Genomic DNA, 26,800 nt, shown 5'->3' with positions numbered 1-26,800 from the left:
GTGTTTTCAGTTTAAGAGACAGGAAGAAGTAACACCAAGTTCAGTGGTGTTTTTCATTTGTCATTTAAGAAAGAACTACATACAGCAAGTTAATCAAAATACCATTTATATATCTGAACTAGGTTTACTAGCTTTAGAGTTCATGCATTCTTCGGGCTAAGAGCTTAAATTCATTTAACTTGGTTAAAAAATAAAGTACTCTTGGATAAAGAACACACACGCACCATTTTTCAGTAAAAGGAGAGTGTTACAGAGCAGTGGCAACAAATGCATTTACTCAAACAGGAATCCTGTTCTACCACATATCTGATTTGCTCTCAAGCAGAGCTGCTGCCCAGCGGCAGTCCTAGGTGGAAGCTTTTATCAGTTCAGTCTGCCTGGCTGGCCTCCAGCCTGCAGAGAGGAAACAACACTACCTGCAGGCTCTCCCTACTACAGGGAAGCCTGACTGCAGGAACTGCAGCCCAGGAAGGGCAATGGAACTACATCTAATTACAGTAAGGCAAAGGAATCATGGAATCACAGAACCATTAAGGTTGGAAGAGACCTCCAACCATCCCACTACCACCAATATCACCCACGAAGCCATGTCCCTAAAGGAGATGCATATGCAACAGCAATGACTAGCAGAATTAACGCATTTTCATATTAATAGGCTTTTAATAGATCGGGCATTATTTAATAACAAATTTCATGGCTACTGGTTCAATATCTCATCTCTAATATCATTTCCAAGTGTTTTTAGACTCCTTCTAGACTAGAGACCCTAAAGAAACAACCCGCAGTAAGTATGATGTCATCCATTTCACTAGAAGCCAGGTGGAAAAACCTCAAGCATTTATGGCTTCAGGCTACTTCTACCTTACAAATATTCTGAAACAGCTCCAACTGCCAGGCTGGCGTTAGCAGCTTTGTTCGTTACCTCCCCACAACTGGGTGTCCAGTAGTAATGCTTCTTAAGGCCATGGGAGAGCTCTGCAAGGTAAACGTGCCCATCCACTTCATACAGTTCCACGTCTGTACAAGCAGGTTTCAAACGGCCAGTCTGAATTAATTCTGAAAATGCCTGCAGTTAATAAAACCAAAAATCTGACATATAGTATTGTACTTTGAAAGGAAGGATTGAGAAGGTATAACGCAATAGTCAAGTACTTGGTCATTTCAGTATGCTGATATCAGGTGACTTGCTACAGTAGCACCATAATATGTGTTTGTTTTTTTTTTAATTAAATCAAATATCTTGTTCACTAAGTGCTTCTTCCCAGTGACCGGGAAAACCAGTTAAGAAAAAAAAAGAAAAACTCTCAGAAGAGTTCAGAAGCAAACACTTACCATACAGGTGGCATCATCAAATTTGTTCCCCCAGATATAAATATAGGAAAGTTCCGTGTTTGTTTTCATTGCTTGTGAAAGAGCTACGAGGCCTTTGCCACTTATATTGTTGCTTACTATTGATAACCTAATAAACAGAGAAAATAGTTATGCAGATGTGCCACACCACTCAATTCCCATATCTTAGTTTAAAATATTTTTTTACTAAGTTATATTACTATAGATTTTATATAGTTATATGTATAATGAATTTCTATACTTGTTATTAACAATGCAGTGAGATACTTGTATTAAGTCCAGTCCTATTATAAAACCTTCTTCAGGCTGCTAGAGGCAGCTTGGGCCATGGAATTGTGCTATTTCTTAAGGCACTTCCGTGACTCACACAGCCAGGTTGTTCACTATTCAGTTCTCCAGTGTCAGTGACTTATTGTGTGGTGGCCACATCTCATCTTTAGTGTGCTTTGAAGCCCAGGCCTTGGCACGGAGCCAGGCTAAGCTTTGATCTTTGCGGGCTGGCAGTTATTTTTATGTTAGTGAACCTGGAAGGCTTTCAGAGGCACCTAGCAGCCACCACCTCCTCAGTCTGCTACTTAAAACTAATGGCTTCAGGTAACACCTTTGATCAGCTTTTACATCCTGCCGGCACGGTTTAATGCGGGCTACAAAATACACCCCGATGGAGAGATTACAGCCCTTTTGGGTTCACCCGGAAGCTAACTTCAACAGAGGATTTTCTTATCTGTTGAAGATCAGAATCAACAAATATAGAGCCTTATCCCCGCATGGAATCTGATTATCTTAAAATTCTGGAGCCCTACAGATCCTGCTTTGTTTACGCTTGTGCACCACAGGGACCTGTGCTTTAAGAACAAAGCAGATCCCATAGCCTCCCTCATCCCCCTTAGAGTGACTAGAAGCTGTGAATTGCATACAAGATGCCGAGACCCTCTACAAAACCCATCTAAGCTTCAACCCAAAAACCAAAGATAGAAGAACAAGCATCTATCAGGCTACACGCAGCAACAGACCCAAGATGAACAAAACAAGTACAGGCAGGGAAGGCAAACATGAAGCACCAGCATTTTGGCCTGCATGGCATTTCTTGGCCTAGCATTTTACTCCTATCATTCATGTGAAGCTACAGGCGGCTTCATTTGGTTGTCGAAACAGAAGTCTCTCGTGCCATGTAAGATGCATCAGTATGCCCTGCCTAGCCTCCAGCTGCAGGTCTCCAAAAGAACTTGTGTGGCTTCCCTGCAGCACCCTACGGACCTCTCACAGGCCTCAGGACACCTGAAATGGCAGAGACACCTATGCTTAGGCAAATGAACCCCACGCAATCTGTTGCTCACGTTTTTTTCCTTCTCAGCTGGACCAAAAGTTTTGGAACTTCCTGACTTTTCTGTTTTGATTGGTAGCATAAAAATACATAATTTTCGTGTCAATTCAGCCACTGCAAAGTCTGGGCTCCTTTTACCCTGAGTGGTTATGCCTGCAGCCCCTGGGGGAAGTTATGTAAATACTAACGCCTGAAGAGTCCTGTTGTACAAAGCCAAAGCTTCACTCAAGTAGACGGCTCCATCATCTTCTATTCGGTTTGAGTTAAGATCTAGTATTTCCAGGGTTTGGTTCCGTTTTAGTAGTTCTCCCAAAAATTTCACATCATCACGAGTTATCCTATTACTGAAAGAGATTATGCATATATATATATATATATATATATATATATTTTAAAAGAATGCTAAGAAAATGAGTGTCTAATGTTAGTCAAGGCTATGTCATGTAGTAACTCTTACCAGCTAAGATCAAGGTATCTCAGACTGCAGTTTTCATACAATGCCTCGCACAGTCGCTCTACACCAAAGCTTTTAATTTCATGCTTGCACAAATGTAGTTCCACAAGAGAAGAGTTATTTTTCAACATCGAAGCTACATGGACTGTGGTCTCTTCCTAGAAGTATACGCTAAGTTTTATTAAACTCTATTTTAGAATAAGATATGGTCTTGCTTCAGTAAAAGAGATGCACAACAGCAAAACTTTTTCATCAGTAGCATGCTATTTTGTATATTACAATTTCATATTAAAAATAGCAAGGAAACAATGTATTATTAGAACTCAAAAAAGGTGAAAAATAACAAAAGTATTTGCAGACTTCCAGTACTATATACATCCCTACAAATATCAGGAGCATCAGTGCTTGAATCATTATATCTAATCAATTTCCCTCCCAGACATTGCTTCAAAAAAAAAAAAAAAAAACCTGTTTGAGTAAGCCCTCACTAACATTAAAAACATTTTGTCATGACACTCTTATTTCATGAAAAGAGACAGAATTGCTGTGGGGAAAAATATGCCCTGTCACTGTAAGGCACAGTAAATTCATTTTGATATTGTCACATTTGGTTACAAAAGCAACCGAGTGAATTCTTTGAGTCAAAAATAAGGGAGCAATCCAGAGGCCTCAGAAGATGATCAGGTTGAAGGTGGGAACAATGGCAAATAGAAACTCTCTCATAGATGCAGACTAGGCCTTTACTTTCAATACCAGTAGTTTAAATTTATTTGTAAAACTATACTTAGGCAGATCAAACCCCTGTCTTGTAGAACAGAAACAACTATAATCTGTTTAAACTTTTAAAATTACTTTTGGGATATGGGAAGATCTGGCTTTCGTGACAGTTTAATTACATTATCTTGCCATCAGGAAAATGGGGTATGCATCACAGGCAGCTGAAAACTGCTGCCAGCCTGGCAGAACCAGCTCTGTGGCCAAGACTTCTGCAGGACCAGCAGCCATTCACAGCAGTTGCATGCCTGCAGGTGAAAGCCTACAGCGATGCAGAGCAGTTGCATGCCTGCAGGTGAAGGCCCACACCTCTGTGCACAAGTACCCATCCAGTGGCCTGTGGTGCTGCCCCCAGCAAACACTGCCTTACTGATTCTCTTTTCAGCGCCTGATTGTTTTGGCAGGTCTGTGTCTTTGTTTTGGATCGCAAATGCAGCATAGGTTTCACATTGAGGTTCATTCACTTGTTAAATTCAAGCTTCAAGTTCACATAGTGAAACACCAAAACCACACAGCGCAGTGAATGCGGCATATTGTTAAAGTATGCCCTTCTTCCTTAGGCTGCAGCCTCTGGCAATTGCCCATGTATCACACTGCTCAGATAAAAAGCAGCCTTTTGTTCTTCCCCTTGGTTTCTGCTAAACAGCTTTTATCCCTCGGTTTGCTGAATGATGCATAAAATTCTCCATGCTCTGGCAGCGGAAGGAATACTGGGTTCAGTAATACCGAGTCATCTCCATTAGCCCATTGTTTAACATACGCAGACGTACCAAGAAAGACATTTAAGATGAAAAAAAATTAGCCTCCTAGTTAAACCAGGGCAGCTTGTGAAGGCACAAAACTTGTGGCAGAAAGAATAATAATAATAATAAAAATCTACGTGCTTTTTTTTAAAAAAAAAAACTTATTAGGTCACTTTGTAAGAAAACCCAGAGTCCTGTAGTCTAGTTCCATAAATATATCAGCATGGACTTTACTTATGCTTCTCTCTGACTGAGCTGGCACTGCAGTCTACCAACGTACCTCTTGGCTGTATAGTAAAGGACGATTTAGGTTTATTGCTTTGACTGATTTGTTCTGAGTCAGGGCTGTTGCTATTGCTATCAGACACTGCGTGCCCTGCAAATGGAAACAAACAAACCCTTTAGATAAACCTGTCCGATGTATAGATCAAGCTACTACATTACCATGACTTCTTAGAATTGATCGTCAGAAGATCAAAAACACTGAATGGGCTCTGCTTGGAAATGCTATAATTTCTGCCTCCCTGTACCTTGGAGAAATTTAAGTGCTGTAGGCAAGCGCTTACAGGCCAGCTCCCTGCGGAATAACAGAATGGAATTAGACTAAGAACTACAAATGACCAGGAAATTTGGCAAGTCAGAAAATAAAAAGCAAGAATAACGCATCTCAGACAGATCTTTGTCTATTTAATTAATCCCGTACTTCATTCTTCCCAATTTATGAAGCAAAATATAGCTTGTGTGTGTTCCCCAAGGTCTTCAGTAAAAGTTTTAGCTAACATTTATCCACTAGATAAATGCGTACTGAAAGTGAATTAACGTGGTACAGAGCAGTCAGAGTCTAGAATACAGCCCAATGTGGATTTCTGTATATCCTTGGTTTGGTCACTACCTTGCATCTATGTTCCTTTCCAATTAGGCTGGTCTACACCTGAGGCTATTTCATTTTAAAACAACTCTGTCAGCTTCCTACCAAGCATAAACATATTAAGTGTTCAAATAAATCTTACTCCAGCAACACTTTCCATGTTTATGTATCCATAACCTCCACAGTTTCTGGAAGGTATTCCCCCTTCTAGTGTGGGCGCAAATTCTGCAATTCCAGTGAACAAATATAATAAAGTTTTGCATCTGACCTCCAGGTGACAGCCACAACTGTTATGTTACAGTGCAGCTTACTCTGTATGCCCAACATACACTTCTCCTGAGAAACAAGCAGCTTTAACAGAAGGCTGAGAGCAGCCCACCTCAATTTCACTTCTGGCTTGGTCAGAGCATTCTCCTGCCAGGTGAGACACAGGACCAAGTTCTCCTAGGCAGGGAGAAGAACCACGGCCACCTTGCAACCCCGCTGAGGCTGCCTCACAAGGAGGCATCACCTGGAGGAGGTTCACAGCTCCAGTTGTTACCTGCTGCCGTAACCCCAAAGGTGTTTAAGCCATCCATCGTTTTTACTGGCTGGAGTGGGAAACGCTCTGTTTAGTGCCTTGACCCATTCCTACCTTCCTGACTTGCCCAGTGCAGTTCAGGGCAGTCTCAACACCTACCTCGGAGGCAGCAAGTTATCTGAGATCAAATTAGGGGCCTTCCTACTCAATTCAGCACTGCCACACCTAAGTCCTTTACGAGTCGAGCTCTGACAGGAGCAACAGAGCTATGGGGAGAGTGAATCTCAGGCTTTATAGCACTGCACACTTTAGAAGAACCCCCTTGTTCAGTGTGGATCACACAGGGTTTAGCATAACAAAAATGAACAACAGAAACAATGCTCGAATATGTGAAAGCCAAGCACCTGAATTCCCAGGGACAGCGACTCGAATATATCATTGGTTATGACTTCAGAGTTTTATGCAACACACCTTTCCAAGCGCGCATTGCATTATTATACATTGCGTTACCTCCAGCCATCACAAAATGCAAACTCAATGGCAACAGAGGGCACTTCCTCTAAGCAAGCACCACAGGATCTTTGTAACACTGACACGTACAGTGACTTACGTAACTGCTGATAATTTTACTGGTTTACTTACCAGATCACAGTCTCCAAGATCTAACTTCTCTAAGGTGGAATTAATTTGTAGCATCGAAGCAAAGTACATTCCACCTTGGTTTCCTATTTTGTTTCCAGTCATTCTCAAATACACAAGGGTTTCATTCCTCTAGACAAAAAAAAAAATAAATAAAATAAAATCCTTTTCAAATGACAAGAACGACTAAACAACTGTCCTTTTTCCTGTGAATCCTGCTAGTTGCCACACAGACCAAACATCCCTCTAGAATTGCACCCAAGTGATAACACTGACTAAGCAGCTAGTGCAAGCTCCACACAGTGGAAGCACATAAAGAGTCTGGAAGCAAAACTTAATTATTTGAAAACTTGTTTCTCCCAAGTAAATTCTCAAGTTGCACGCTCATGGAAATAATCCAGGCAGATATTTCTGCATACATTGGCAACTGAAATGCAAGCTATACCAAAACTCACTTAAACAAGAATACAAAGTGCCTTTACAAAAGCAGAAGTTTGCTTGTATTTCTCAGAGGCTTTGAAATCAAAGCCCAGCAAAGACAATCAATTTCAGTAAGACTTTTTTTACACAGTCAAATCAATGCATCAGTCTTTGCAGGACTGCTGGTAGAAAGTTCTGACCAGAGGTTGAGAGAAGTCAGCAGCTCTCCCCCACTCTCTATAGAATGTCAATGGATACAAAATACCTTTTAAACGGATGAAGTCCTAAGTGCAATGCAGAGCAGTTTTCTATTTTTAATTCCTCAGTACCACCATACTCTTTACCACAGATTATAATTGATTAGGTAAGAGATTACAAAACAAGTAGTTCTGTGAGCAGAAGATATAACGAAGCCTGGTTTCGTATGGCTTTTATGTCTTCCACACGTCCCTGGTCCCCTTTCCCCCAGTGCAGTGCCTCCCTACAGCATCTCCTTCCCTTTTCCTCCCCCCTCACCCACAGGGAGCCCAGGTCAGGTCCTGCCACCTGCCTGCAGGATGAGCTCAGCAAATGCTGCTGCGGGGCTGCACGAATAGCCTTGGGGGATGCTGGCAAGCCCGATGTTTTACAGCTCTACCGTACAACCTTAGTGTTTTGGAGGCCTCCCAGATTTAGTTGAAATTAGTTCAAAGACTATGAAGGAGGAAGAAAGAGCCCACGAGAGCCTTGTTTCATAAACACAACAAGTATTACATGCGAGCCTCATTTCCTTAGGAAACCACGTTAAAAACAACTAACATGTTTTTGTGCTGTTGCTTTGAGGCAAAGCTTTGAAAATACGTCTCAGACATCTTGACTTGAGACTAGCATTGACATCAAGGTACAGGCAAATTTAATACAAAATTAAAAAAAAAAAAACAACTCAAAGGAAAATATTGATGGCATTATACAACTTACAGCATAGCATAGCATTTTTCACACAGAAAAATCCAGAGCGATAGTTGTGATAATTAAGTATTAATGGCAGCACAGCGCAACTTTCTCTTGCGTGAAATCTGATTTCAGAAGGCTGCCTTGGGAAAACAAGCAATCCCTGTGTTACAGCAAAACGCTGAATGGGCTGAAGACAGAGGGCCCTTTCAGCCAACTTTGATGTTGGCAGGACAACTAGTACGGTTCATCAAAAGCAAAAAAATATCAAACTGGATGCCAACATCTAAATCTCCCAGACTAATACTCACATGGAGGGCTTTCGCTATCAGCTCTGCTCCGCTTGTGCCAATATCATTAAACATCAGGTTAAGGTACCGCAGAGTCGAGTTTTCCTTAGGAGCAAATACAGCAGAAAGCAATGAGACTTCTTTTCTAGAGCATGCCTGAACTTTTCAAAAGAGATGTGTCATACACGTACCTACAACCTCCATCCTGCACTGCTTTACAGACAGAACCTGATCTGGAGAAGTGGTTTGAGAATGCCAAAGTACATCAGATGAGAGAGAGACAGAAAAACATGCAGCGTATAAATCCTCATGGGGCTTACAATAGCCACCTAGGAACCCATATGACCCAACAAGGCAGGTGGCTAAGCTCAGATGTAGACCTCCAGATACTTTGTGAACTTGGAGGCACTCCCCGAGCTCTAGAAATACAGGCACAGAGTGGAAACTCACCACTTCCAGTCTGTATTTCAAGTGCTAACAATGACAGAAAGGAAACATTAAAGGTTCCTATGTTTAGAACCACAGAAAGGCTAATAGAAAGGATAAAGTATCTGAAACAAAGGCCCTGGCACACCTGACACTACCATTACATCCTTAGTTTAATTGAATGTAAGCCTAAAAGCCCTCTGGTTTATTCCCCCATTCCTTCTTCATGACACCCCAGATAAATATCAAACTCTTTTGTCCTCAGAAATTAAAAATCTCCCCCAGAGAATGCAATCTGAGATTCTAGTGGGATGGATTTGGATACGAAAGTCAAAATTAGTGGAATTCTGCCAAACAAACGCATTCTTGTCTCAAATACACCACAGAAATATTAACATAGCCAAATAAATCATATTGCTGAAACATAAACATCATTTTGGCACCTGGAGGAACGTTGTCATGTGCTTTGCTCCAACATCAGTCAATACATTATACCTAAGATCCAAACCTGAAAAAGATGAAGAATGAGACAAATGTATACCTACAATTAATTGATCTATGAACAAAAAGAAACAAAGATGAACTAAGGCTGAAGGCAAGACTGCTTGTTTGTTTTTTTTTTTTTTTATATGATGTTTAGCTGCCTACTGATGTTGAACCACCACAATATTAGCACACCAAACACAGAAAGAAAAAAAACAACTCACCTGTGACAAATACAGAACTGCGTAAGACAAAGGCAAGAACTTGAAGATCTTCATCTGTAACTCTCTGCACAGGCACTAAATGATTATTTCCAGCTATTTTTAATGTGATCCCTTTTGTCCATTTCCTGTAACACAAAAATATAAGCACATCAGGAGAGGGAAAAGGATATAGAAAAATTAATTCTCTCTCCAGATAAGAAGTGTATCTATGTGCGACCTCACTAGTGCTCTTGCATGCAGTTAGCTGCTGTAGCTGTGGTAATGCCATAACAGACAATATGATTCACCCTGTACCTAAGCTCTATCCATTTTGATACTCTCAAGACACTGCATAGCTGCAAGACCACACATACACAGAGAGCACAAAACAGCAAGATGAGGGGAGGACAGATGAAAATAGAGAAACTGTCCTGGTGGTTACCTTATCATCTCCTTGCTACCTTTCTTTTATCTACTCTACCCACCCCCAAAATAAAAAGCTAACACAAATCACTACCTTACACTGTCTTCTCTTGGGTTCTCTCTCCAAATGATAATTAATCCTGCTCCCAAGAGCATCCATGAGAAGAAGCTCTATCTTGCCACATAAAGAGAGACAGTTTGGGTGGTTTATACCTTGTCAGGACTCAGAGACACTTCAGGAAAGCATTACCAGCTGGAAGCTAACTGGATGCAGCTGAGGCTTTTTAAACAGGAGCAAGACAAAAGGAAGGGAGTTAGAATAACTATAGGCACTGGGTTTGGCTTCTCTAAGGGATGTAAAGTCACTATTCTGTACTTTTTCACTTTTGATTTAACTGTTGTAAAGCTGTCCAGAAGGGATATACAGCTACAAACTTCTGAAATATGATTTCAAGATGAGTCAAACCAAAACTTCTACAGTAAATGTTAAGTGTGATCTGTGTTTAAGCCTGAAACTGCATACACTTTCTCACTGTTCAATTCCTTGTCCCGCTTCTTGTTTAAGGAGTTCAGAAGAATCTGAAAAATGCTGTTTGTTATTTCCTTACATGTTATCACTTTTATCAGCTTCTCGAAGCACGTGAGCAATGAAAGGGTTTTCAGGTTGGCTCAGGTTTTGACAAGCCTGCAAATACTGCTGGTGAAGGTCTGGAAGAACTGACATGACAGTGCTTGAAAATAAAACAAACTGTTATTGCATCGTTACAGCAGCCTAGCAACATCTCCATGGACGCAAGTTCTGTTGTGCTGGGAGATATAAAACAATAAAAATGGGCTTGGGCTGAAAAGGGTTACAATTATTCAAATGTAACACAAGAATAACAGATAGATACAGACATACAGAGGGAGGGAAAAAAAGAAAAAAGAAAAAAAAAAAAAGGAAGGAAAAAAATGTGGGCTTGTGTATATATTCCTGATCTGCCACCACAGAGGATCTGAGCCTTTAAAGGTAATATTCATATAGATAGATCCCTCGTCCTTGTAAAAAGGACTGTTTTCTGCAGTCTGTGATGAAATCTAATCCAGCATGTAGCACAGTTACTTGAGAAAATCAGCCCAAACAAGGAATGAAGGTGGGAAGCTTTGGGAGGAGTCTCAGCCTCACTGAGAGCAGCAAAGCTGCAAGGCCCGCAGCAAACTGCCCTCCTGCCCCCAGTGTCTTGGGATCTGGATACAAAAGCAGCAGCTTTGAAAGGGGCCTGGGGTGCACGTGGCAGCTACAGGAGGCACCTTTTGACTCAGGTGTCCCGCCTGAACAGCAGGCTCACACCGAGCACCACAGCACCCTGCTCTTCACAAATGCTAGGTTCCAGCATCCACACAAAAAGATACAAGCCCCTGAATCACTGGTGATAGTACAATACAAGCATCTATGGCCATTACAAGTCCCCCTAAAGCCCGTAAGAGGGTGTGAGGCTGCCAGACAGCTGGTGACACCCAGCAAGCACATCCCCACGGCCGCTGCTTCCCTGGCAGCCTGCCCTGCCCTGCCTGGCCCCGCCATTGCTCCCGGCTCCTCAGCACCCTCCCCGTGCACACCCGCGCCATGAGCTGGGCCCGTTACCACAGAGCCGATATCCAAGGGAGCGTCCTGGCCCGCTTTTCAGGGAGCAGCCTCAGCCTGCCCGTGGGTGAGAGGCGCAGGAGGAGGCCACAGCCACCGGTGTCCCCTCAGGGCTCTGGCAGCAGTCCCACTCCGGCGGGGAGAGGCCTGAAGGCCAGGCAGGGGCAGCGCCACCATCACACACTGCCCATCACACCGGGCTTGCTTAGCCCCAGAATGTGTTAGTCAGTGGCATGCCTGTGTCCTCCGAGGAGCCCTGGCACAAGTTAGCGTAGCTATGGGGATTAGCAGTTACTTGGGAGGTGCCCTAGCCTGTCCTTTCCACTGAGGAGATCCTTCCACTGACCCCAGTAAAACCCAGGGCTGAGCTGGGATCACGCTTTCTCCTCACCCCACAAGATGCAGGACCCACTCCAGAACGCTGAATTCAACACTAATAAAAAAGAAAATGCCCTTATACAGTGCTTGAATGAGACTGCAGAGCTTAGCATTGGTCTCCCCCACCTCGTTGTTTCATTTCTTCCTCCTTGTTCTGGTGACCTGGGGAAAGCACCTGGGGAATGTGAAGGGCCTCAGGTAGGAGGTGACTGATGGTTGCCTCCTGACTTCAGCCTCTCCTTCCTCCCTCAGTTTATCTTAAATGTCAGCCAAAAGGTGCCCTCCACCCACTCCTGTAGACACAGTCATCCAGGTGGTCGCTCCTTTCCACCTCTTACTCTTTCACAGTCCAAATACTGCAATTTAAAGGTTATCAGATATCAGGCTTACTGGTGTCTCTCCAGCTCAGAAACTACCGAGTGTTATAAAAGAAGGTAGCACCTTTTTATAGGAAGGCTCTTGTCAGCTTTACAGTCAGCATAGCTGAAGACAGAACTCAGCACTTTTAAATTAAGAACCAAGGAAGATGCTTCCTCCAGCCCCACTGACTTCACAAAGGTCACCCTCTGATCCCGCTGCTGGGGCACGTCGGGATGCGGGGTTCCAAGTCACAGTCCTGCTGTACACACATCCCCTTGATGTCACGGAATGTAAGCAGATTGTTTTGGAGTGGTACAGCCATGATTAGAACCTGTCCCTAAATGCTAAATTCTTCCAGTCTTTATTTAGTGCAAGAAGGTGTTTGAGTACTGTTGATTTTTATTTTTTTTCTCTTCTGAAATTAAAAATAAGGAGCACAGATGGTTGAGTCTCAGGAGAGCGTGGACGCCAGCACAAGGGACATTCATTACCCTAAAGATGAACCTGTCTGCTCTGAGGATGACCTTGTTCAGACTGCACAAGAAATAACAGAGAATGAATCTCCAGAGGATGAAGCTCTGGAGAATGAAACTCTTTTTCCCACGTACATCACAGACAGGATATTTTTTACTGATTTGGCCAATGAGCAACTGCAAACCATTTCACCAGAGGTCTTCAGTCTAGAGTGTCTGGAGGAGCTGCACGTAGAAAAGAACCTAATTGTGAGCATCCCAAGAGCCATAAATCGCATGAGGAACATGAAGGTTCTCTACTTGGATCAGAATCACATACAGGACATATGTGAAGAACTGGGGGAGCTGAAACATCTTCTGAGCTTAGATTTAAGTAACAATCCCCTCTCTTACAGTTCACTGCTGGTTATCAGCAACTTGCAGTCCCTTCATCAGCTCAGGCTCTACAAAACAAACTTGCAGGAAATCCCAGTGCAGATCTGAAAGTACCTCCATCATGTTGAACTGCTTGGCCTTTCTGATAACAATCTACAGTGTTTGCCTAAAGAAATAGCGAACCTGACAAAACTCAAGGAAATTTACCTCAAAAAAAATAGATTTGAAATTTTCCCCATTGAGGTTTGTCAAATTGCTAATTTAGAAATAATAGATCTGGAAGAAAATCTAATCAGTCTCATCCCACAAGAGGTAGGTTTGTTGACAAACTTAGTTAAGCTATTTTTAGCTTTTAATAAGTTATCCTCCATTCCTCCTACACTGCAATACTGCCAGAAGCTGGCTGTGCTGGATCTGTCTTACAATCTCCTGCACAAGCTTCCCCCAGGTTTGAAGAACCTTACAGAAATGATAGATCTCAAATTGTCTGGTAACAGCCTGGAGAAGTTCCCATACCAGATGCGCTGCTGGACATCACTTTCCCGTGTTTATCTGAGGAACACTGGACTGCACGCAGTACCCATCTCCTTCACCAGATTAACCAGTGTCAGGGTACTAGATCTGAGTGAAAATTGCTTTGATGAAATTCCTAAAGGAATATGCACTATGAAAAGCCTGGAAGTATTGGCTCTGGATGACAATCAAATACAGGAGGTATTTGTTTCTTTGTTTCTGTTTTTATTTTATTGAGACCCCCCATTTTGCAAAGTCTAAGTTCTTTGTTTCAGCTGAGTCCCACCTTTCTCTACTAAAGTGAGATGTGTTCCACCTGGCGCACACCTGAGCATAGGTAACTCGTTATTACTAACATCTGAGTATTCAGACAGGGAAAGAGAAGAAAGAATGTAGAAGCACTGACCTTTGTATGGAATAGTAAAGATGAAATAGTGACTGGAGGGAAGGGACTGCTTCAGGTTTTTTGCATCTTTTTTCTATGTATATGGGAAAATGAAGAGATGCACTTGTGTAGAACCAAAGCATCACAAACTGAACCAGAGCAGAGAGCAACTTTAAGATGGATGTGATATTGTTAATGCCTTTAACATCGTTAACATTTGCTGTTCATTTGATAATGAACAGATACGCACTCTAAGTTGTGCTGTTATAAGCATGACATACTCAGTTTTAGGTCTGAGAATACACCTCCCTTTTTAAAGTAAATGCAACTCCTTTTTTTCCAAGGAGATTTCTATCAGTGCAATTTTTTTCTTAAGGGTTACATTTACAGAGGTAGTAATTCATGCAAAAGAATCACTTTCAGAGTTGATCCATTTAAATGACTTTCCCCTGCACTGAGCATACAAAGGAAGTGAAGAAGCAGACAAATGTTTCTGCTAAGAAGAAAATCAACCCCATAAGAAATCTCTACAGCAGAGGAAACAATCAACAGTAGTGCAGCCCTGCAGCTTTTTCCTAGAGATTTTCCCCTAAGAATAAAATCCCTAAGATTACTGCTTAAATGACATACTGTATCTTTTTTTTGACAACTGTCTAGATACCAGTGGAAATGCGAGAACTGACGAATTTAAAATGCCTTGGCCTGTCTGAAAACCAGTTCAGTATCTTTCCAATGGAAATCTTTCTCCTGGAATCGTTAGAGAGGTTATACCTGGGACAAAATAAAGGAATTAAATTCACAAGTCTGCCAAGAGACATCATCAAATTGCAGGTAGGAGCAACAGAAGGGGGAAGATCTTTTGCTGCTGTGGCCTGGCACTTTTGTGGACTTCAGCTGCTCCCAAATGCAGGACTGAAGGTTCTCCTAATCTCTTTATGTACATGGTACAGCATCAGGCCAGGGCTGTTAAAATAGGAAGAATATCAATACTCAGTGTTTAAAACTCATGCGCACTCTCTCTCTCTATCTGGTAGTTATCCCAACGGTGTCTCAGCTTTTAAACCTCACTTCTGCACTTATTGATATTTTCTGCATATTAATTATAAAGCAAGCTAAGGAAAAATCCTTCAGTTCTGAAAAGTTATATGCACATATTTTCCAGAATCTGAAAGAACTGTATATGGAGAATAACTGTCTGGAATACCTGCCCCCAGAGGTCGGCTCATTGACCCACTTGAAAATACTTGACTGTCACAACAATCTCCTTAAGGAGCTCCCAGAGTCTGTATGCCAGATACAAGGTGAAAAATAATCTTTGTGTTTGTGGCCCTAAGGACACAAATACCAGTAAGCATTCTGGGGTTAGGAAGGAGAGAAGGAATGCAGTGCACTGCGCAGAGCTCATCCAGTAATTGTAAGGGCCAAACCGGACAGAGGCTAAGAGGTGGGAGGGTGAGGGAAGTGCTGTGCCCAAGCCAAGTGGGCAGGAGGTCCTTCCTAGTGACCCACCCCAACCCCAGGAGCCCAGGGATGGGGTGTCTCCAAGCTCCAAGCAGACCCCTGATGGAAGAAGACCTGATGGGTCAGCACCAGTGACCCCAGGGCAGTGGTGAGGAACCTGCTTTCTGGGGTTGCTCCCCAGTCTTCCCATCTTCCCCAGTCCCCCAGTGCATCTCCATGTGCGGCTGAGTTCACTAGTGCTGCCAGTGCACCACTTAGCAGGATTTCCGAAAGCTGGATTTGGCCACCAGCCTGCCAAGCGAAAGTCTTCACCTAGCCAAGTTAGTGCATTGCTAGGAGAGCCCCAATCCCATCCTTCCACTCTTGGAGAGGCACTTTGAATTTTCAATACACAAACTCTTACCATACACAGACTGAATTGTTTGGGCCTCATCCATATGCTGTTTACCGGTAGAATGCAGGAATTCCTGCATTCCACATCATTCCTGTTCTTTGTGTTGCAGCTCTCTGCTTTTGTGTATTCAGGTTTGCAGAAACTGCTCCTTCAGAACAATCGGCTGTCCCAGCTGCCCGAGGATTTGGCCAGCCTGCAGAAGCTGGAGGTGGTCCTTGTGGACGGGAACCCTATGACAGACCCTCTGATCGAAGTGTGCTGTCAGGGGACATCTGCTATCTCGGAGTACTTACAGGAACAAAAGCGTAAAAAAGCCATGGTTGTGAAGGTACCTGTGTTAAGAAAGCAACCGCAAATGTACACACACAGCAGTGGTTTTAGTAATCAGATACTTTGTAGAACAACCTACAGAGCACTCTGCACAACATCAAAAACACCTTAAAACATCGTTTGCATCAGTTACTGTGGAGCCATACTTCTAAAACTGATCATGTTAAGGTAAAACACAGGGAACCACCAGGAAATAGAGCACTGGGCAGCTTTCAGAAACGTAGCAGAAGGTTGTCACTGCCCTGCCAGGTCACAGTCAGCAGTACGGCCCTTGCAACTTGCAATGGAGCTTGGGCAGCGACAGGGGAATGGTAACTGCCCCTAAAAACAAGTCAGGTCCTCTAAGTCAAGACACTGTTTAGAGACAAATCTAACTGCCACTCCTGTTGACTGTGTTTTGACTGTAGAGAGTTGAAGTTACAGTGTGCAGACACATTGAACAAAACACATTTTTTTGTGGGGCATTTTGTTTGTTCATTTGTTTGTTTTTTCCCCCGAAGGAAGATCAGTTTGTATCACCCAATGGGCCATGGAATAAATTAACTCAGAAAAAAGTGTGAGGCAAGAAGGAAGGAAGGGCAAACATTCAGCCTTTGATTCTTCTGAAACTAAAATTCTTCCTCTCCTTCTGTAGTGTCTGCTATTTCTTCATGAATTAATGTGTTTCTCCCAAACTTCTCTTCTGAACCAAGTGATGGCATTTAAAAATGTGTAGACATAGTCATTTACTGCTCAGAGGGTCTGGAGGACTGCAGTGTTAGTGTCCTCCCTGGTAAGGAATTCCTCTTGAAAAAGTAACACAATAAAAGAAGTCAGGTGGCTGTCAGTCAAGCTGCAAACAATGTGGTTGAATGCAGAATAAGAGTTGCTTTGGAGACCACGGTATGTCTGACTTTTTGCATCAAGAATAACCACCAGTAATACTGCTCCACACAATGGTTTGCTTTTACCCTTTTCCGCAATGTAACCAGACTGTTCTCTCTTTTTGAGATCCAGAATCTGTGGCATGGGTTGATGACCAAGAAGGGGATTGGACCTCTGTTGACATTGAAGAGTCTAGCAAACAAAAAAATGGAAAAGAAAGGAAAAGAAAAGGGAAAAGAGAAACCTGGAAAAAAAGCAAACACCAAAAAATGACCTTTGTGCAGTAACTGGAACAGAACTCTTCTCATTTACAAGAAGAGCAAACGTGAGCAGAGATAAGTGAGTAGGAGACAAGCAGTAGTATTAAAGCATTTCAATCAGTGAGTGTTACAATGAAAACTTTTCTTTTTTTGAGGCTTGTTTTAGTTCTTCTGTCATCATTTGCTTCAGCTGAATCTGGAGATATCAAATCTGCTGAAATATTCTGAGATTTCTCATTCTGAATACATCATCTCAAAGCATAGGGGCAGATGATTAACTGGAAATTAATCTAATCTGCAGGAATTTGGTGCAATGAAGTGTTCGTTCTGAATTCCAAAGGATTTTACATCCAATACTGAGAAATCTGTTTTCCAGTCAGTGAGGTACATCCATACCTAGAATGAAACAATACTTGTAGCCCTGCATACTAGCAGCTATTTAATGACTTTTGCAAAGTTATCAAAACCTTGTTTGGAAATATGGAGCAGGATTCCAGGCAGCCAGAACATACACACTTCCACCACAGTCTGCAGTACCATTCTACCTTGCAAGAGGATAAAGAGCTGTTTTAAAAGCATTTCTACGCTTTTGCAATAATGTTCCCTAACGTTTTGACAGTCTGTAGTTATAGTACCTTGAATGACTGCAAGCTGTCAAATCCTTAGCTTTATAGCTCATCTCTGAGATAGCTTGGTGACAGTTTGCAAAATGCCTGTGTACAACGGGTTTATGTGAAAACAGTGAGCTTGCAGAATGCAGTATTCTGCAATGATTCTAGCATGCCGAATTTATATGCAAACATACCTCTCCATAGCACTTCCTAGGACTACCAGTGACCTGTTAGACATCCACTATTCTTGTCTAGTTTTTATTCTTTGTTCAGTCACTCTTCACACCCCTACAGAGTTCCATCTGCAACATCCATTCAGCGCAGAGCTGAGCTAGGACCAGCCACAGTGCGGATCCAAACTGCAGGAGCGGGTGGGAGCAGAACCCCTACTGAGTTTCATTGGCAGGTCAGAACTTTAGTCCTGCTCTCCCTCCCTGTGCCTGCGTTGCCTCAGAGAAAGAGAAGTTGGTGGCACCCCGAAGGAGGTGGTGAAGGCAGGGTCACTGAGACTCAGCTCTTCCTAGAGCTCTGCTCCAGGTCACGCTCTTCTGAGTGCCGTGGCTACATCTGCATCCAGGGTGTGGATCTCATTGCCGTTTGGCTCTTGAACCTGTTGATACTGAAATCTCAGTAATATGCTTGCTGGCAGGAGAGAACTGGGGACTTTTAAGTGCAGAAAAGTGGGATTGCTCAGTTTTGGTTTTCCATCTTACTAGGTAACCGATACTGTTTTGACTGTCTGGAGGTGTCTTATGAAATTTTTTCACCTTAAGTGAAGGTGAAGAGGCACAGAGAAAAGCGTGATTCAGAGACTGCTGAGGAGGAAAACACTGGAAGAGAGATTTCCAGGAAGACTGGCAGATAGACAGGGTAATAGAAGTGATTTAATAAAAGCTTTTTTGTGGTAGAATAGGCATGACAGAATCATGAAAGAGTGAAGGACTGAGAAGGGGATCCAAAAAAGCAAGTGGAGAGGTTACTAACAGTGAGTCTGTACTGTGCCCTGGAGCTGAGAATGAGGAACCCAAGTATAACACAGCAAGCAAGCCCAACAGTGAGGCCCACCTCAGTCGGAATTAGATGGAGAGGTTCAAGTGAGAGAGGAGTGATTCACAGAGATTCCCAAAGAACAGACAGAGGATCATTTTCCCAGTTGGACCAAAGGCAGATTTGAGAGGGAAAGTCACAGGAAGACAAGTGATTAAGAGTTTGGGTATGCTGGTGTTAAACAGAGGTGATAGTATTTCCACATGAAAATAATTCTCCTGGCTTGAGTGACTGAAAGACTCCCTCATTAGCCCTGTATGAAATAGGGGCTCTTTGCTTCATTGTGAGGTTGAACATATCTGCAGCTGATCCTACTTTGCAGCAATTCTCTACTACCTCTGACCACAGCACTCCAGTTCATCTCACAGTCCTCAGAGCTAGGGGAGCCAAGTGCTCTTCTCAGTGGAACTGAAACTGGAACCAGGAAGTCCAGGGAGACCCTCGTGTGAAATCAAGGATTAAACAACGAAGGGGTATCAGCACAACATGGTTAGCTGCTGCTTATAGCCCTGACCAGTCAGAAGTTGGTGTTGGAAGGGTCACCCAGGCTGAAAGCTGAATATTGACCTGCATCTGCATGAGAGGAATTGCTGAGGGGTCCTTGCAAGTTAGGAAAGTGCCAGTGAACGGTCCTGTTGTGCCTCTCCTCCAGGAGGCTGCTGCAGCATGTAGACATACTCAGGGCTAATTGAGCAGTACTTTATCCCTCAGGCTGCCTCAGGATTTCTCTAAGACTCCTCACTCAGTGGGCAGATCCAATATCTTTACTGCCTAAAATACCTTACCAATGAATAATCCCACTGCAGACTTTGAGCTCATGTGTGAGTTAACAGGCTCCATGACACAAGTCAGTATGCCAGAATTTGGTTCTGTGTAAGCAAATCCAATAAACGCCAAATAAGAAATTATCAAACGTAAAAAGAGGAGCCACTTGTATGGATCCAAGCTGGTGATTTTTCTAACAGGTTTGGGTGTAAAGGAGGATGCTCTGCTCCTAGCTAGAAGCTGCCCTGGGCTTTTAATAATAGCCTTTGCTTCCCTGGCTTGGTTTCCTCCATGTTTAGGGTAAGAGAAAGAACACGTTTTATGTCACAATGTGTTTTAAAGGCTAATGGATTAATCCTGAATGCAGAGAGCATGAAGGCACTCCAAGAACTCCTACTGGCTTTGATAAATGTGGGATCAGAATCCTCAATCTCAAGGTCTGATTTTGTGCTGCATTTCATAAAAGGTTCAGTGCAGGGAGCTCAACCCAGTTAAAGACGGAACACCTCAGGATGTGAAGGAGCATCTGAAGTATCCTGAATTTTTTCATAGCCTAACCCAGAATGCTTATGAATTACTCTGTATTCCAAATCCTTACAAAAATAGCAGAACATATCTGATCTAACCTTCTGCAGCATTTTCTTTGCCCAAGGCTTGCAAAGACACCAATCAACCGTTTCTTACCTTGATTTCACGCTGATTTTGTATGCAGAACTCATCTACACTATCAGATGGTATTGAGGGCCAGAGCAGAGGCAGAACAGCTCCTTCTGTATTCTTCTTCATGGACTGATATATAATCCTGGGTTGTTGGGGTGCTTTCCAAATCTCACAAGTATGTAGCTTTAAAGCTATCATAAAGGGGCAGAAGTTTTGGGGAAGAAGAAACCAAATTTTAAAACATAGAGTTTTCAAGTATCTTTACATTAGAGGCATTTTCCTTATCGGCATGAGGCCATAATCACACTGCCCATCCGTCTGCATCAGTGCATACCCCAGCCACTTCCTTCCACTGGCAAGCCTGCAGTGTGTCTATCTGAAATCGTCATTGCTCTTTTGCCATCAGTCATTGTAGTATTCACAAGAAGATTAGGCATATATAGTAGTGTCACCATAGCAGCGTAAGCATGGCTCAGAGAATCTGAAAGAATATGTTAATAAATGGAAGGATCTATGTATGCAGAAGGTTAAATAACTGTTTTATATAATTTTGGAACTATTTCAAGAGCTCTCATGAGAAGAGATTACTCAAAACTGGGCAGTTTTCTAAGTCAAAGACACACAATGCTTGGTTCATATGCTGCTTGTGAAAGGCTTTCCAGAAATCTCCAACCTCCATCAGCAGTCAAAACGAATGTTTCTCTTGTTGTCTTGATTAAAGCTTTCCAGTTGTTGCCGCTGTGATTCTGAAAGGACCCATCTTTGCATCCCCAGCTCTGCCAATGCAGGCAGCTTTGTCAGTGCTGCTAGCAGCTCACTGAACCACGTCCCACAGTCACGGCAGGACGAGGGGCGAAGGCTGACATCCAGCTCTGAGAGTTCTTTGAATGCTGCTAAGCTGTGACAGAAAACCATCCACCCTTCGTCAGAGATGCTGTTATTATAACTCAGATCCAGCTTCCGTAGTCTGGCTAGATGGCCATCCTGCGTCAGCAATGCTGCAAGAAGTGACACACACAAACACAATCAATACATCCTAGCAATTGCTTTAAAAGCTTATAAGTAAGAAGAGGAGTATTTTAATACCATATTATTTAGAGACTTTCTGCAGTCAAACAGCAAGAATCAACTCCTTGGCAACATACAACGTACCAATCGCTTGCTGTTGTTGTCAGAAAGACTGTTTTATCACAGCTGAAGGTGTGTACAATATTTAAAACACAGACCATTCAAAAGGAACAAAAGTGTCAGGTTAAAATTGTATGGCAACCTGAACACCTTTGAGTCAGTTGGAGGCTATATGAAGTGCTAATTAAAATAGGTAGGCAGGCTGTACAGAGAGATTTAGAAAGAGAAAAGCAAAACTTTGTAAGGCTTTATGATTACAACATCCACGTCTCACTATGGGAGGGTAATGGACCTAATATACCCTGAAGGGAGCTGGGATCATTAATGTATAATTGGTAAAAGAGCCACCCGTCAAGGGTGATGTTTGTAAAGTCAAAAATGTTCAGGCTTTATTCCACCAGCCTTCAGATTACAGGGCCTCAATGGCTATTGCGCAGCTATTGCCAATTTCAGACACTCAGAACCCATGAGTCAGGCCCACAGAATCACAGGGATGGCTTTAAAATATATAGGTTTCTTTAAAAGGATCCTGAAATTTATTCCTTCATTGGTTCCCCTTTTCCAGAGTTTCTTAGCAGCTGCTGAGAAGTAGGTTAAATATTTCTATTTTAATTCTCCCACAACAGTTTGACTCTAGAAACATACCTAATGGACTGAGAGCTGGTAGTGCCTGCTTTACTAGCTGTCAGCATGTACATTTCTCATAAATTACCAACCCAAAAAGAGCAACTGAGCAAAATAAAACTCCTCAGAGGCAGCTTTAAACATCTGATATAAAAAACAGACTCAAACCCTACATTTTTTCCAAGTGCTGCAGTTTTGTATTAATACATAAAACTGCGAGGGTGATTCTTTGCATTTTTATCATTTTCAGTTTTTGCACTGTACATGTAACAGGGCACACAGCTTTCAGCAAAATGAAAACCCTTTCCGGGAAAAATACTGCTGTATTTTCCATCTTTTCATTTGATTTATGCAAAAACGTGCTCAGCACATGGAACAAGTCCCTTCTGAATTGTGGTCTACATGCACTGGCTCCTTGACTGCTAGTAAATACCATGTCATACGTACTTAGAAGTGCCAAATCTTCCGCCACCAAGTTACAGCTGCTCAGTCTTAACACTTGAATCTCTGTTGCAAGCTTTAGTGCTCCCAAAAGCAGCTTTAGGTTGCCACCAACGCACTTATTCCAAGAAAGGTCTAATATCTCCAGTTCAGGAAGGTGAAGGGCAGCCTCAGCTGAAAAGATTAAGACCAGCAACTTCTGCTTACTAAGAGAAAACAACATGGCCTCAATAGACATCTCACCGGCAATTCACCTGCAAATAAGCTCCTAAAAGGCTGCCTATTTCTGCTTAGAATGATTTATTTTGTCTTAATAAAAGTCAGACCAACATCTCCCCCCAAATCCCCAAAACATACCTCCTATTCTCATTAAACAATATAACAAGGTCCTGTCTATAGAATCCTTAAGGACTCTGAAGAGTTTTCTTGCCTTTCTCTTTACATTATTGGCTCAACCTGGTCCCACTGAAGTCTATTGAGGAGAACTGCTCATTTTTACAACATTTTAAATCAATTTAAAACCAGCAATTTTTTACTGTAATTCACCTTGGAAGGTGAAATGCACAGTATCTTTTGACAGCACTGATTTCCGTGATGTCATCCTTACATAATTGTAATGATATAAATATCGTGCTCTTCCTGCGGGGACCTCACAACAGTTTAGCTTGATGCTGCTTCTGCTGAAGGAAGTCGAGTTTTACTATGGGTTTCAATGTCACCAATAAACAGCACAAAATATACCAGAACTGCACAATGCACAGTAACTAACAGATCCCTCTGTTATAAGTGTAACAAATGCAGTCTTACAACCAAACTGTAATTCCAGCATAATATAAAATCTTGTTCTGCCTCCTCCTCTTCCCATGTTAGGCAGTATATGAAAGCTCACTATCAGACAAAGGACTCAAAGGACTTCATCCAGGCAGGTGTAACGGGGGAAGACATACAGTGATCTTCCCTTGCAACCAGATCCCACGAAGCACTGGTTTCATCACAAGGCGACCAGAGCAGAGACAATTACTTTTCTACTCAGGACACGTAGTATAACATAACCATTATCTCTGGAGTTCAGCCAACAGAATTAAGGTCTTTGTCCCACAACAAGACACTGAGGATAGACACACTTTAAAAAAACATTCTTACCTAGTGATGAAAAGGACTCTTCACCTAAATCACAATTGCTGATGGCCACAGATTTCAATTTAGGTAAAAATCTGAGTCTGCCAAGAAGAGGAGCAGATGAGACTCCTACATTTTTATTCGAGGATAAATTCAGCTCTTGAAGACTGGAGAGTAAAGGTATCACCTGGGCTTTGAAAACATGAAATATTTGTTAGACAGCCACTGATCTAGGACAAATATGTAGTTATAAATTTGACTGACATCATTACTTTTCTTTATAAATCAATCCAAAAGTCAAGGCCAAGTTTTGATACTCAAAGGTATGATGAGTAATGTTTTACTCCACGAACAGCCTTGACATTTTCAGTAGGAATGTTTAAGAAATTAGGTATTACACAGTGTATGGAAGGTTGTCAGGACACAGCTTCCTGTTGAAATTTCCCTGGTTGAAATCCTAGACGGAAAAGTAGAGAATTTAACATTAAATGAGATGGGGGTTATTTCCAAAAGTCGTCACTGCTAACTGAAACTGTATTAATATGATTATTCTGTATTTGTTTTAGCGAGTGTACAATAACTTAAAAATAAAGCACTTCCAGAACTGCCTAACAAAAACTGTACTGAGATCTGTTAGACTAGGTTAGGCAGAATCTCTTATGTCTTTGAGGTATTTTCAGAAGTCAGAACCATACATTTGTAAAGAATTTCCTTAAAATGTCCTTACACAAAACAGTCACGTCTTCTTCTGTTACACAGCACTGGTGGAGATCAAGGACTTCAAGATTTTTCAAGTTGGCCAAATGAGCTGCTGCGTCTTTGAAGCTACCACCAATCTCTTTGTTACATGATATGTCTAATTTTCTTAGCTCTGCAAGGTGCTGTAAGGCAGCATCTGAAATGGAAAAGGCAGCATGCTGGTCACTGGCTGCTGCAATAGCACAGATCACAGCTTTAGCATTTATTTACTTTAATGTCAAAGTTTGCACAAGCTATTGAAGTCAAAGCTCTTACACTAAGCTTCAATGTATAAACACAGCAGACATACAGTAATACTGCAAAGCATCCATGCAACTCATTTCTTCTCTAAAAGAGCAGGTGAAGGTGAGGCTAATTCATCCCCCAGATCCATTCAGTAAACATTTTGCTGAAATGATGACTGGAAGTGCTAATTGGTGCCAGCTGTTTTGTCTTACGGACAAGACCTCCACTAGGGAGAGCCACAGATAATAAGCCCATTTCATATGGCTTCACTGGACACTCATTAAATGAAAATGGTAAATTTGGATTCCCCTCTGAGAGCAGGATTAGTTCTTTAAAAGTTAGCTAGCCTGTCTGTGCCCTTGCCTACGTTCTGTCTGGAGAGAGAGGACGCATGTCCAGAGGGCCATTAATCCACCCTAAGATGTGTCTCAGGTAAATGGCATGGAAGGTGACCCTCCCCACTGACTTTTGCAAGCTTGAGCTCAGGGAAGATAAATGCTACTCCTGCTGAAAGTCTCTGCAGTCTTTTATCAATCCTCAAGCAGCAAATAACCATCGCCCATTAATACTGCCAAACCTTCAGCAAAACCCCACCTCATTGCCTTTCTTAAATGGGTTTCAGATGTACAGTTTATTCAGAATGGAAGTCTTTCTGAATGTAAAGTCTAACCTAAGCCCTGGAGGCTGTCTTGCTTTAATCCACACATGTGCAAGTTTAACTCTTTGAGGCCTGGCACATTTTTCAGATCCTGAGCAATGACCTTCATGCTGCAGCCAATGTGTTTGTTGATAGAGAGATCCAATACTTCAAGGTTTGGGATCACATTTAGCATTTCAGCTGGAAAACAAAAACAAAAACAGAATTGGTAATTTTCTGGAATATACAGATGAACCCTAGAAAAAAATAACACCCTGACAAACAGGAAGAGGCAGGCTGGGTTTGCCTATATGTGTGGTTTAGACTTATTCAGTTTCTGTTCTACCAAAAAATACAGCAAAACAGGAATTGGATAGGAATCAAGAAAATCACTGAAAAAACTTTATTAAAAAAACTGTGAAAAAAATACAAGACAGTAAGAAAAAATACAGGGGAATAAAAGGCAGGAATACAAAGAGAAAGAAAAATTTATAATGAAAAGGTACAGAACTGTATGTTGCATATGAGCCATCTCTTGCACTGGAGATCAGAACAGAGCACAGGGAATTCTTTTTAGGGAGAAAATCTTTTAAAACACAGAATTGGATCAAAAGACCACAAAGGACTAAGCTTCGGTAAAAAGAAAGAGAGAAGGAATGGCAACTGAATGCCAGCTCAGCCTAAACTCCTACCCCTCAGTCCTTCTTTTCCATCCCACGGCTAACTACATATTCAGCTGTTTAACTTCAAGTAATCAGTGTTGGAAGTGTTGGTGTACAAGACTTGCTCGGGGTCTCAAAGGATGCAGCAATCATGGACCACTGGGCCAGCCAGCCTGTGGTTTAGATCCAGCTATTCTTCCGCTCAATCCTCCCTCACGTGATTAGGAAGAAAAACATTCCTCTTTGGAAAGAAGTGCATTAAATATCGATACTTTGTGGTAAATACTGTTATAATGCAAAGCATGAAATAAATAGCTCTCAACTAATATTGACCTGAATACAGCCATCATCTAACTCAAATGAGTTACGTTTCTGTGAAGCCAGTCATTCAGTCTAGCTATGTGGATACACTTACCAAGGGATTCTCCATCCTTTGCTGTCAGGTTACAATCTGTAATTTTCAGAAGTTTTATCTTGCATCCTTTTGGGAGTTTTTTTGTTAGGAGTGATAGTTTTCCACCTATATTACTGTTCCATGATAAATCCAGTTCTTCAAGCTGAGGGACAATTTCAAATGCCTCTCCTATAACAGAAGTCCAAGATGATTCATTGTAAAAATCAATTTCAGTGAACGACAAAAGTACAGTTTTTGAATACATAAAAGGGGAAAGATAGCCATTTAATTCTCAATTTATTATATTTTATATGGTTTGATAGGAAAATCGGTGTATGCCGTGCTACTGCAACAATGTTGTATAAATTCTCACCTTGTCTAAGGAGCAAAATAGACCACAAGTTACTGTCACAGCACACGCAGGTTCCCAGGTTCCCAAATACTCATCAGACTGCTTGCCTATC

The 26,800-nt window shown here is 42.1% G+C and overlaps 3 protein-coding genes across 13 annotated transcripts in view; 1 reads left to right on the top strand and 2 right to left on the bottom strand.

The window, feature by feature from the left end:
• Positions 1 to 8: 8 nt before the first annotated feature.
• Positions 9 to 20,484, bottom strand: LRRC34 (leucine rich repeat containing 34). Of its 9 annotated transcripts, none has more exons than XM_040567054.1 (11): positions 12,291 to 12,373; positions 10,456 to 10,578; positions 9,446 to 9,570; positions 9,182 to 9,246; positions 8,334 to 8,417; positions 6,676 to 6,804; positions 4,926 to 5,021; positions 3,132 to 3,286; positions 2,863 to 3,018; positions 1,333 to 1,459; positions 9 to 1,066 (listed from the first exon to the last, which is right to left on the bottom strand). In XM_040567054.1, exons 2-11 carry the CDS (start codon positions 10,569 to 10,571, stop codon positions 863 to 865), a joined length of 1,257 nt encoding a protein of 418 aa, XP_040422988.1. In that variant the 5' UTR covers positions 10,572 to 10,578; positions 12,291 to 12,373; the 3' UTR covers positions 9 to 862. The 9 variants fall into 9 exon arrangements, with proteins under 9 accessions (XP_040422988.1, XP_040422990.1, XP_040422987.1 ...); XM_040567056.1 differs by lacking the exon at positions 12,291 to 12,373 and adding an exon at positions 11,863 to 11,957; XM_040567053.1 differs by lacking the exon at positions 12,291 to 12,373 and adding an exon at positions 11,472 to 11,642.
• On the top strand, positions 12,407 to 17,421 carry LRRIQ4 (leucine rich repeats and IQ motif containing 4). The gene is given in 6 exon segments (XM_040567048.1): positions 12,407 to 12,499; positions 12,642 to 13,771; positions 14,613 to 14,786; positions 15,118 to 15,256; positions 15,942 to 16,138; positions 17,137 to 17,421. Coding segments are annotated over 5 exon segments (1,773 nt in total). The 5' UTR covers positions 12,407 to 12,499; positions 12,642 to 12,649; the 3' UTR covers positions 17,278 to 17,421.
• Positions 16,172 to 26,800, bottom strand: part of LRRC31 (leucine rich repeat containing 31) — a 55,018-nt gene continuing 44,389 nt past the window's right edge. For all 3 annotated transcript variants that reach the window (XM_040567051.1, XM_040567052.1, XM_040567049.1), the window contains 7 exons: positions 26,358 to 26,525; positions 25,314 to 25,481; positions 24,387 to 24,554; positions 23,684 to 23,851; positions 22,547 to 22,714; positions 20,372 to 21,345; positions 16,172 to 17,196 (listed from right to left, as the gene is read on the bottom strand). In XM_040567051.1, the coding sequence (XP_040422985.1) occupies positions 21,026 to 21,345; positions 22,547 to 22,714; positions 23,684 to 23,851; positions 24,387 to 24,554; positions 25,314 to 25,481; positions 26,358 to 26,525 (1,160 nt within the window). In that variant the 3' untranslated portion in view covers positions 16,172 to 17,196; positions 20,372 to 21,025. The remainder of the gene's footprint in view (positions 17,197 to 20,371; positions 21,346 to 22,546; positions 22,715 to 23,683; positions 23,852 to 24,386; positions 24,555 to 25,313; positions 25,482 to 26,357; positions 26,526 to 26,800) is intronic.

This window comes from Cygnus olor, chromosome 9 (genome assembly GCF_009769625.2).
Source record: "Cygnus olor isolate bCygOlo1 chromosome 9, bCygOlo1.pri.v2, whole genome shotgun sequence".
NCBI lineage: Eukaryota > Metazoa > Chordata > Aves > Anseriformes > Anatidae > Cygnus > Cygnus olor.
This window is presented reverse-complemented; position numbering and strand designations above follow the sequence as displayed.

Coding starts and splice junctions, on each gene's coding strand:
- LRRC34 (XM_040567054.1), bottom strand. CDS start 10,571: ATGTCAGTTCTTCCAGACCTTCACCAGCAGTATTTGCAGGCTTGTCAA. Junction 3,019..3,131: donor AGATACCTTGATCTTAGCTG/GTAAGAGTTACT, acceptor AATCTCTTTCAG/TAATAGGATAACTCGTGATG. Junction 1,067..1,332: donor TTGATGATGCCACCTGTATG/GTAAGTGTTTGC, acceptor TATTAACTGCAG/GCATTTTCAGAATTAATTCA.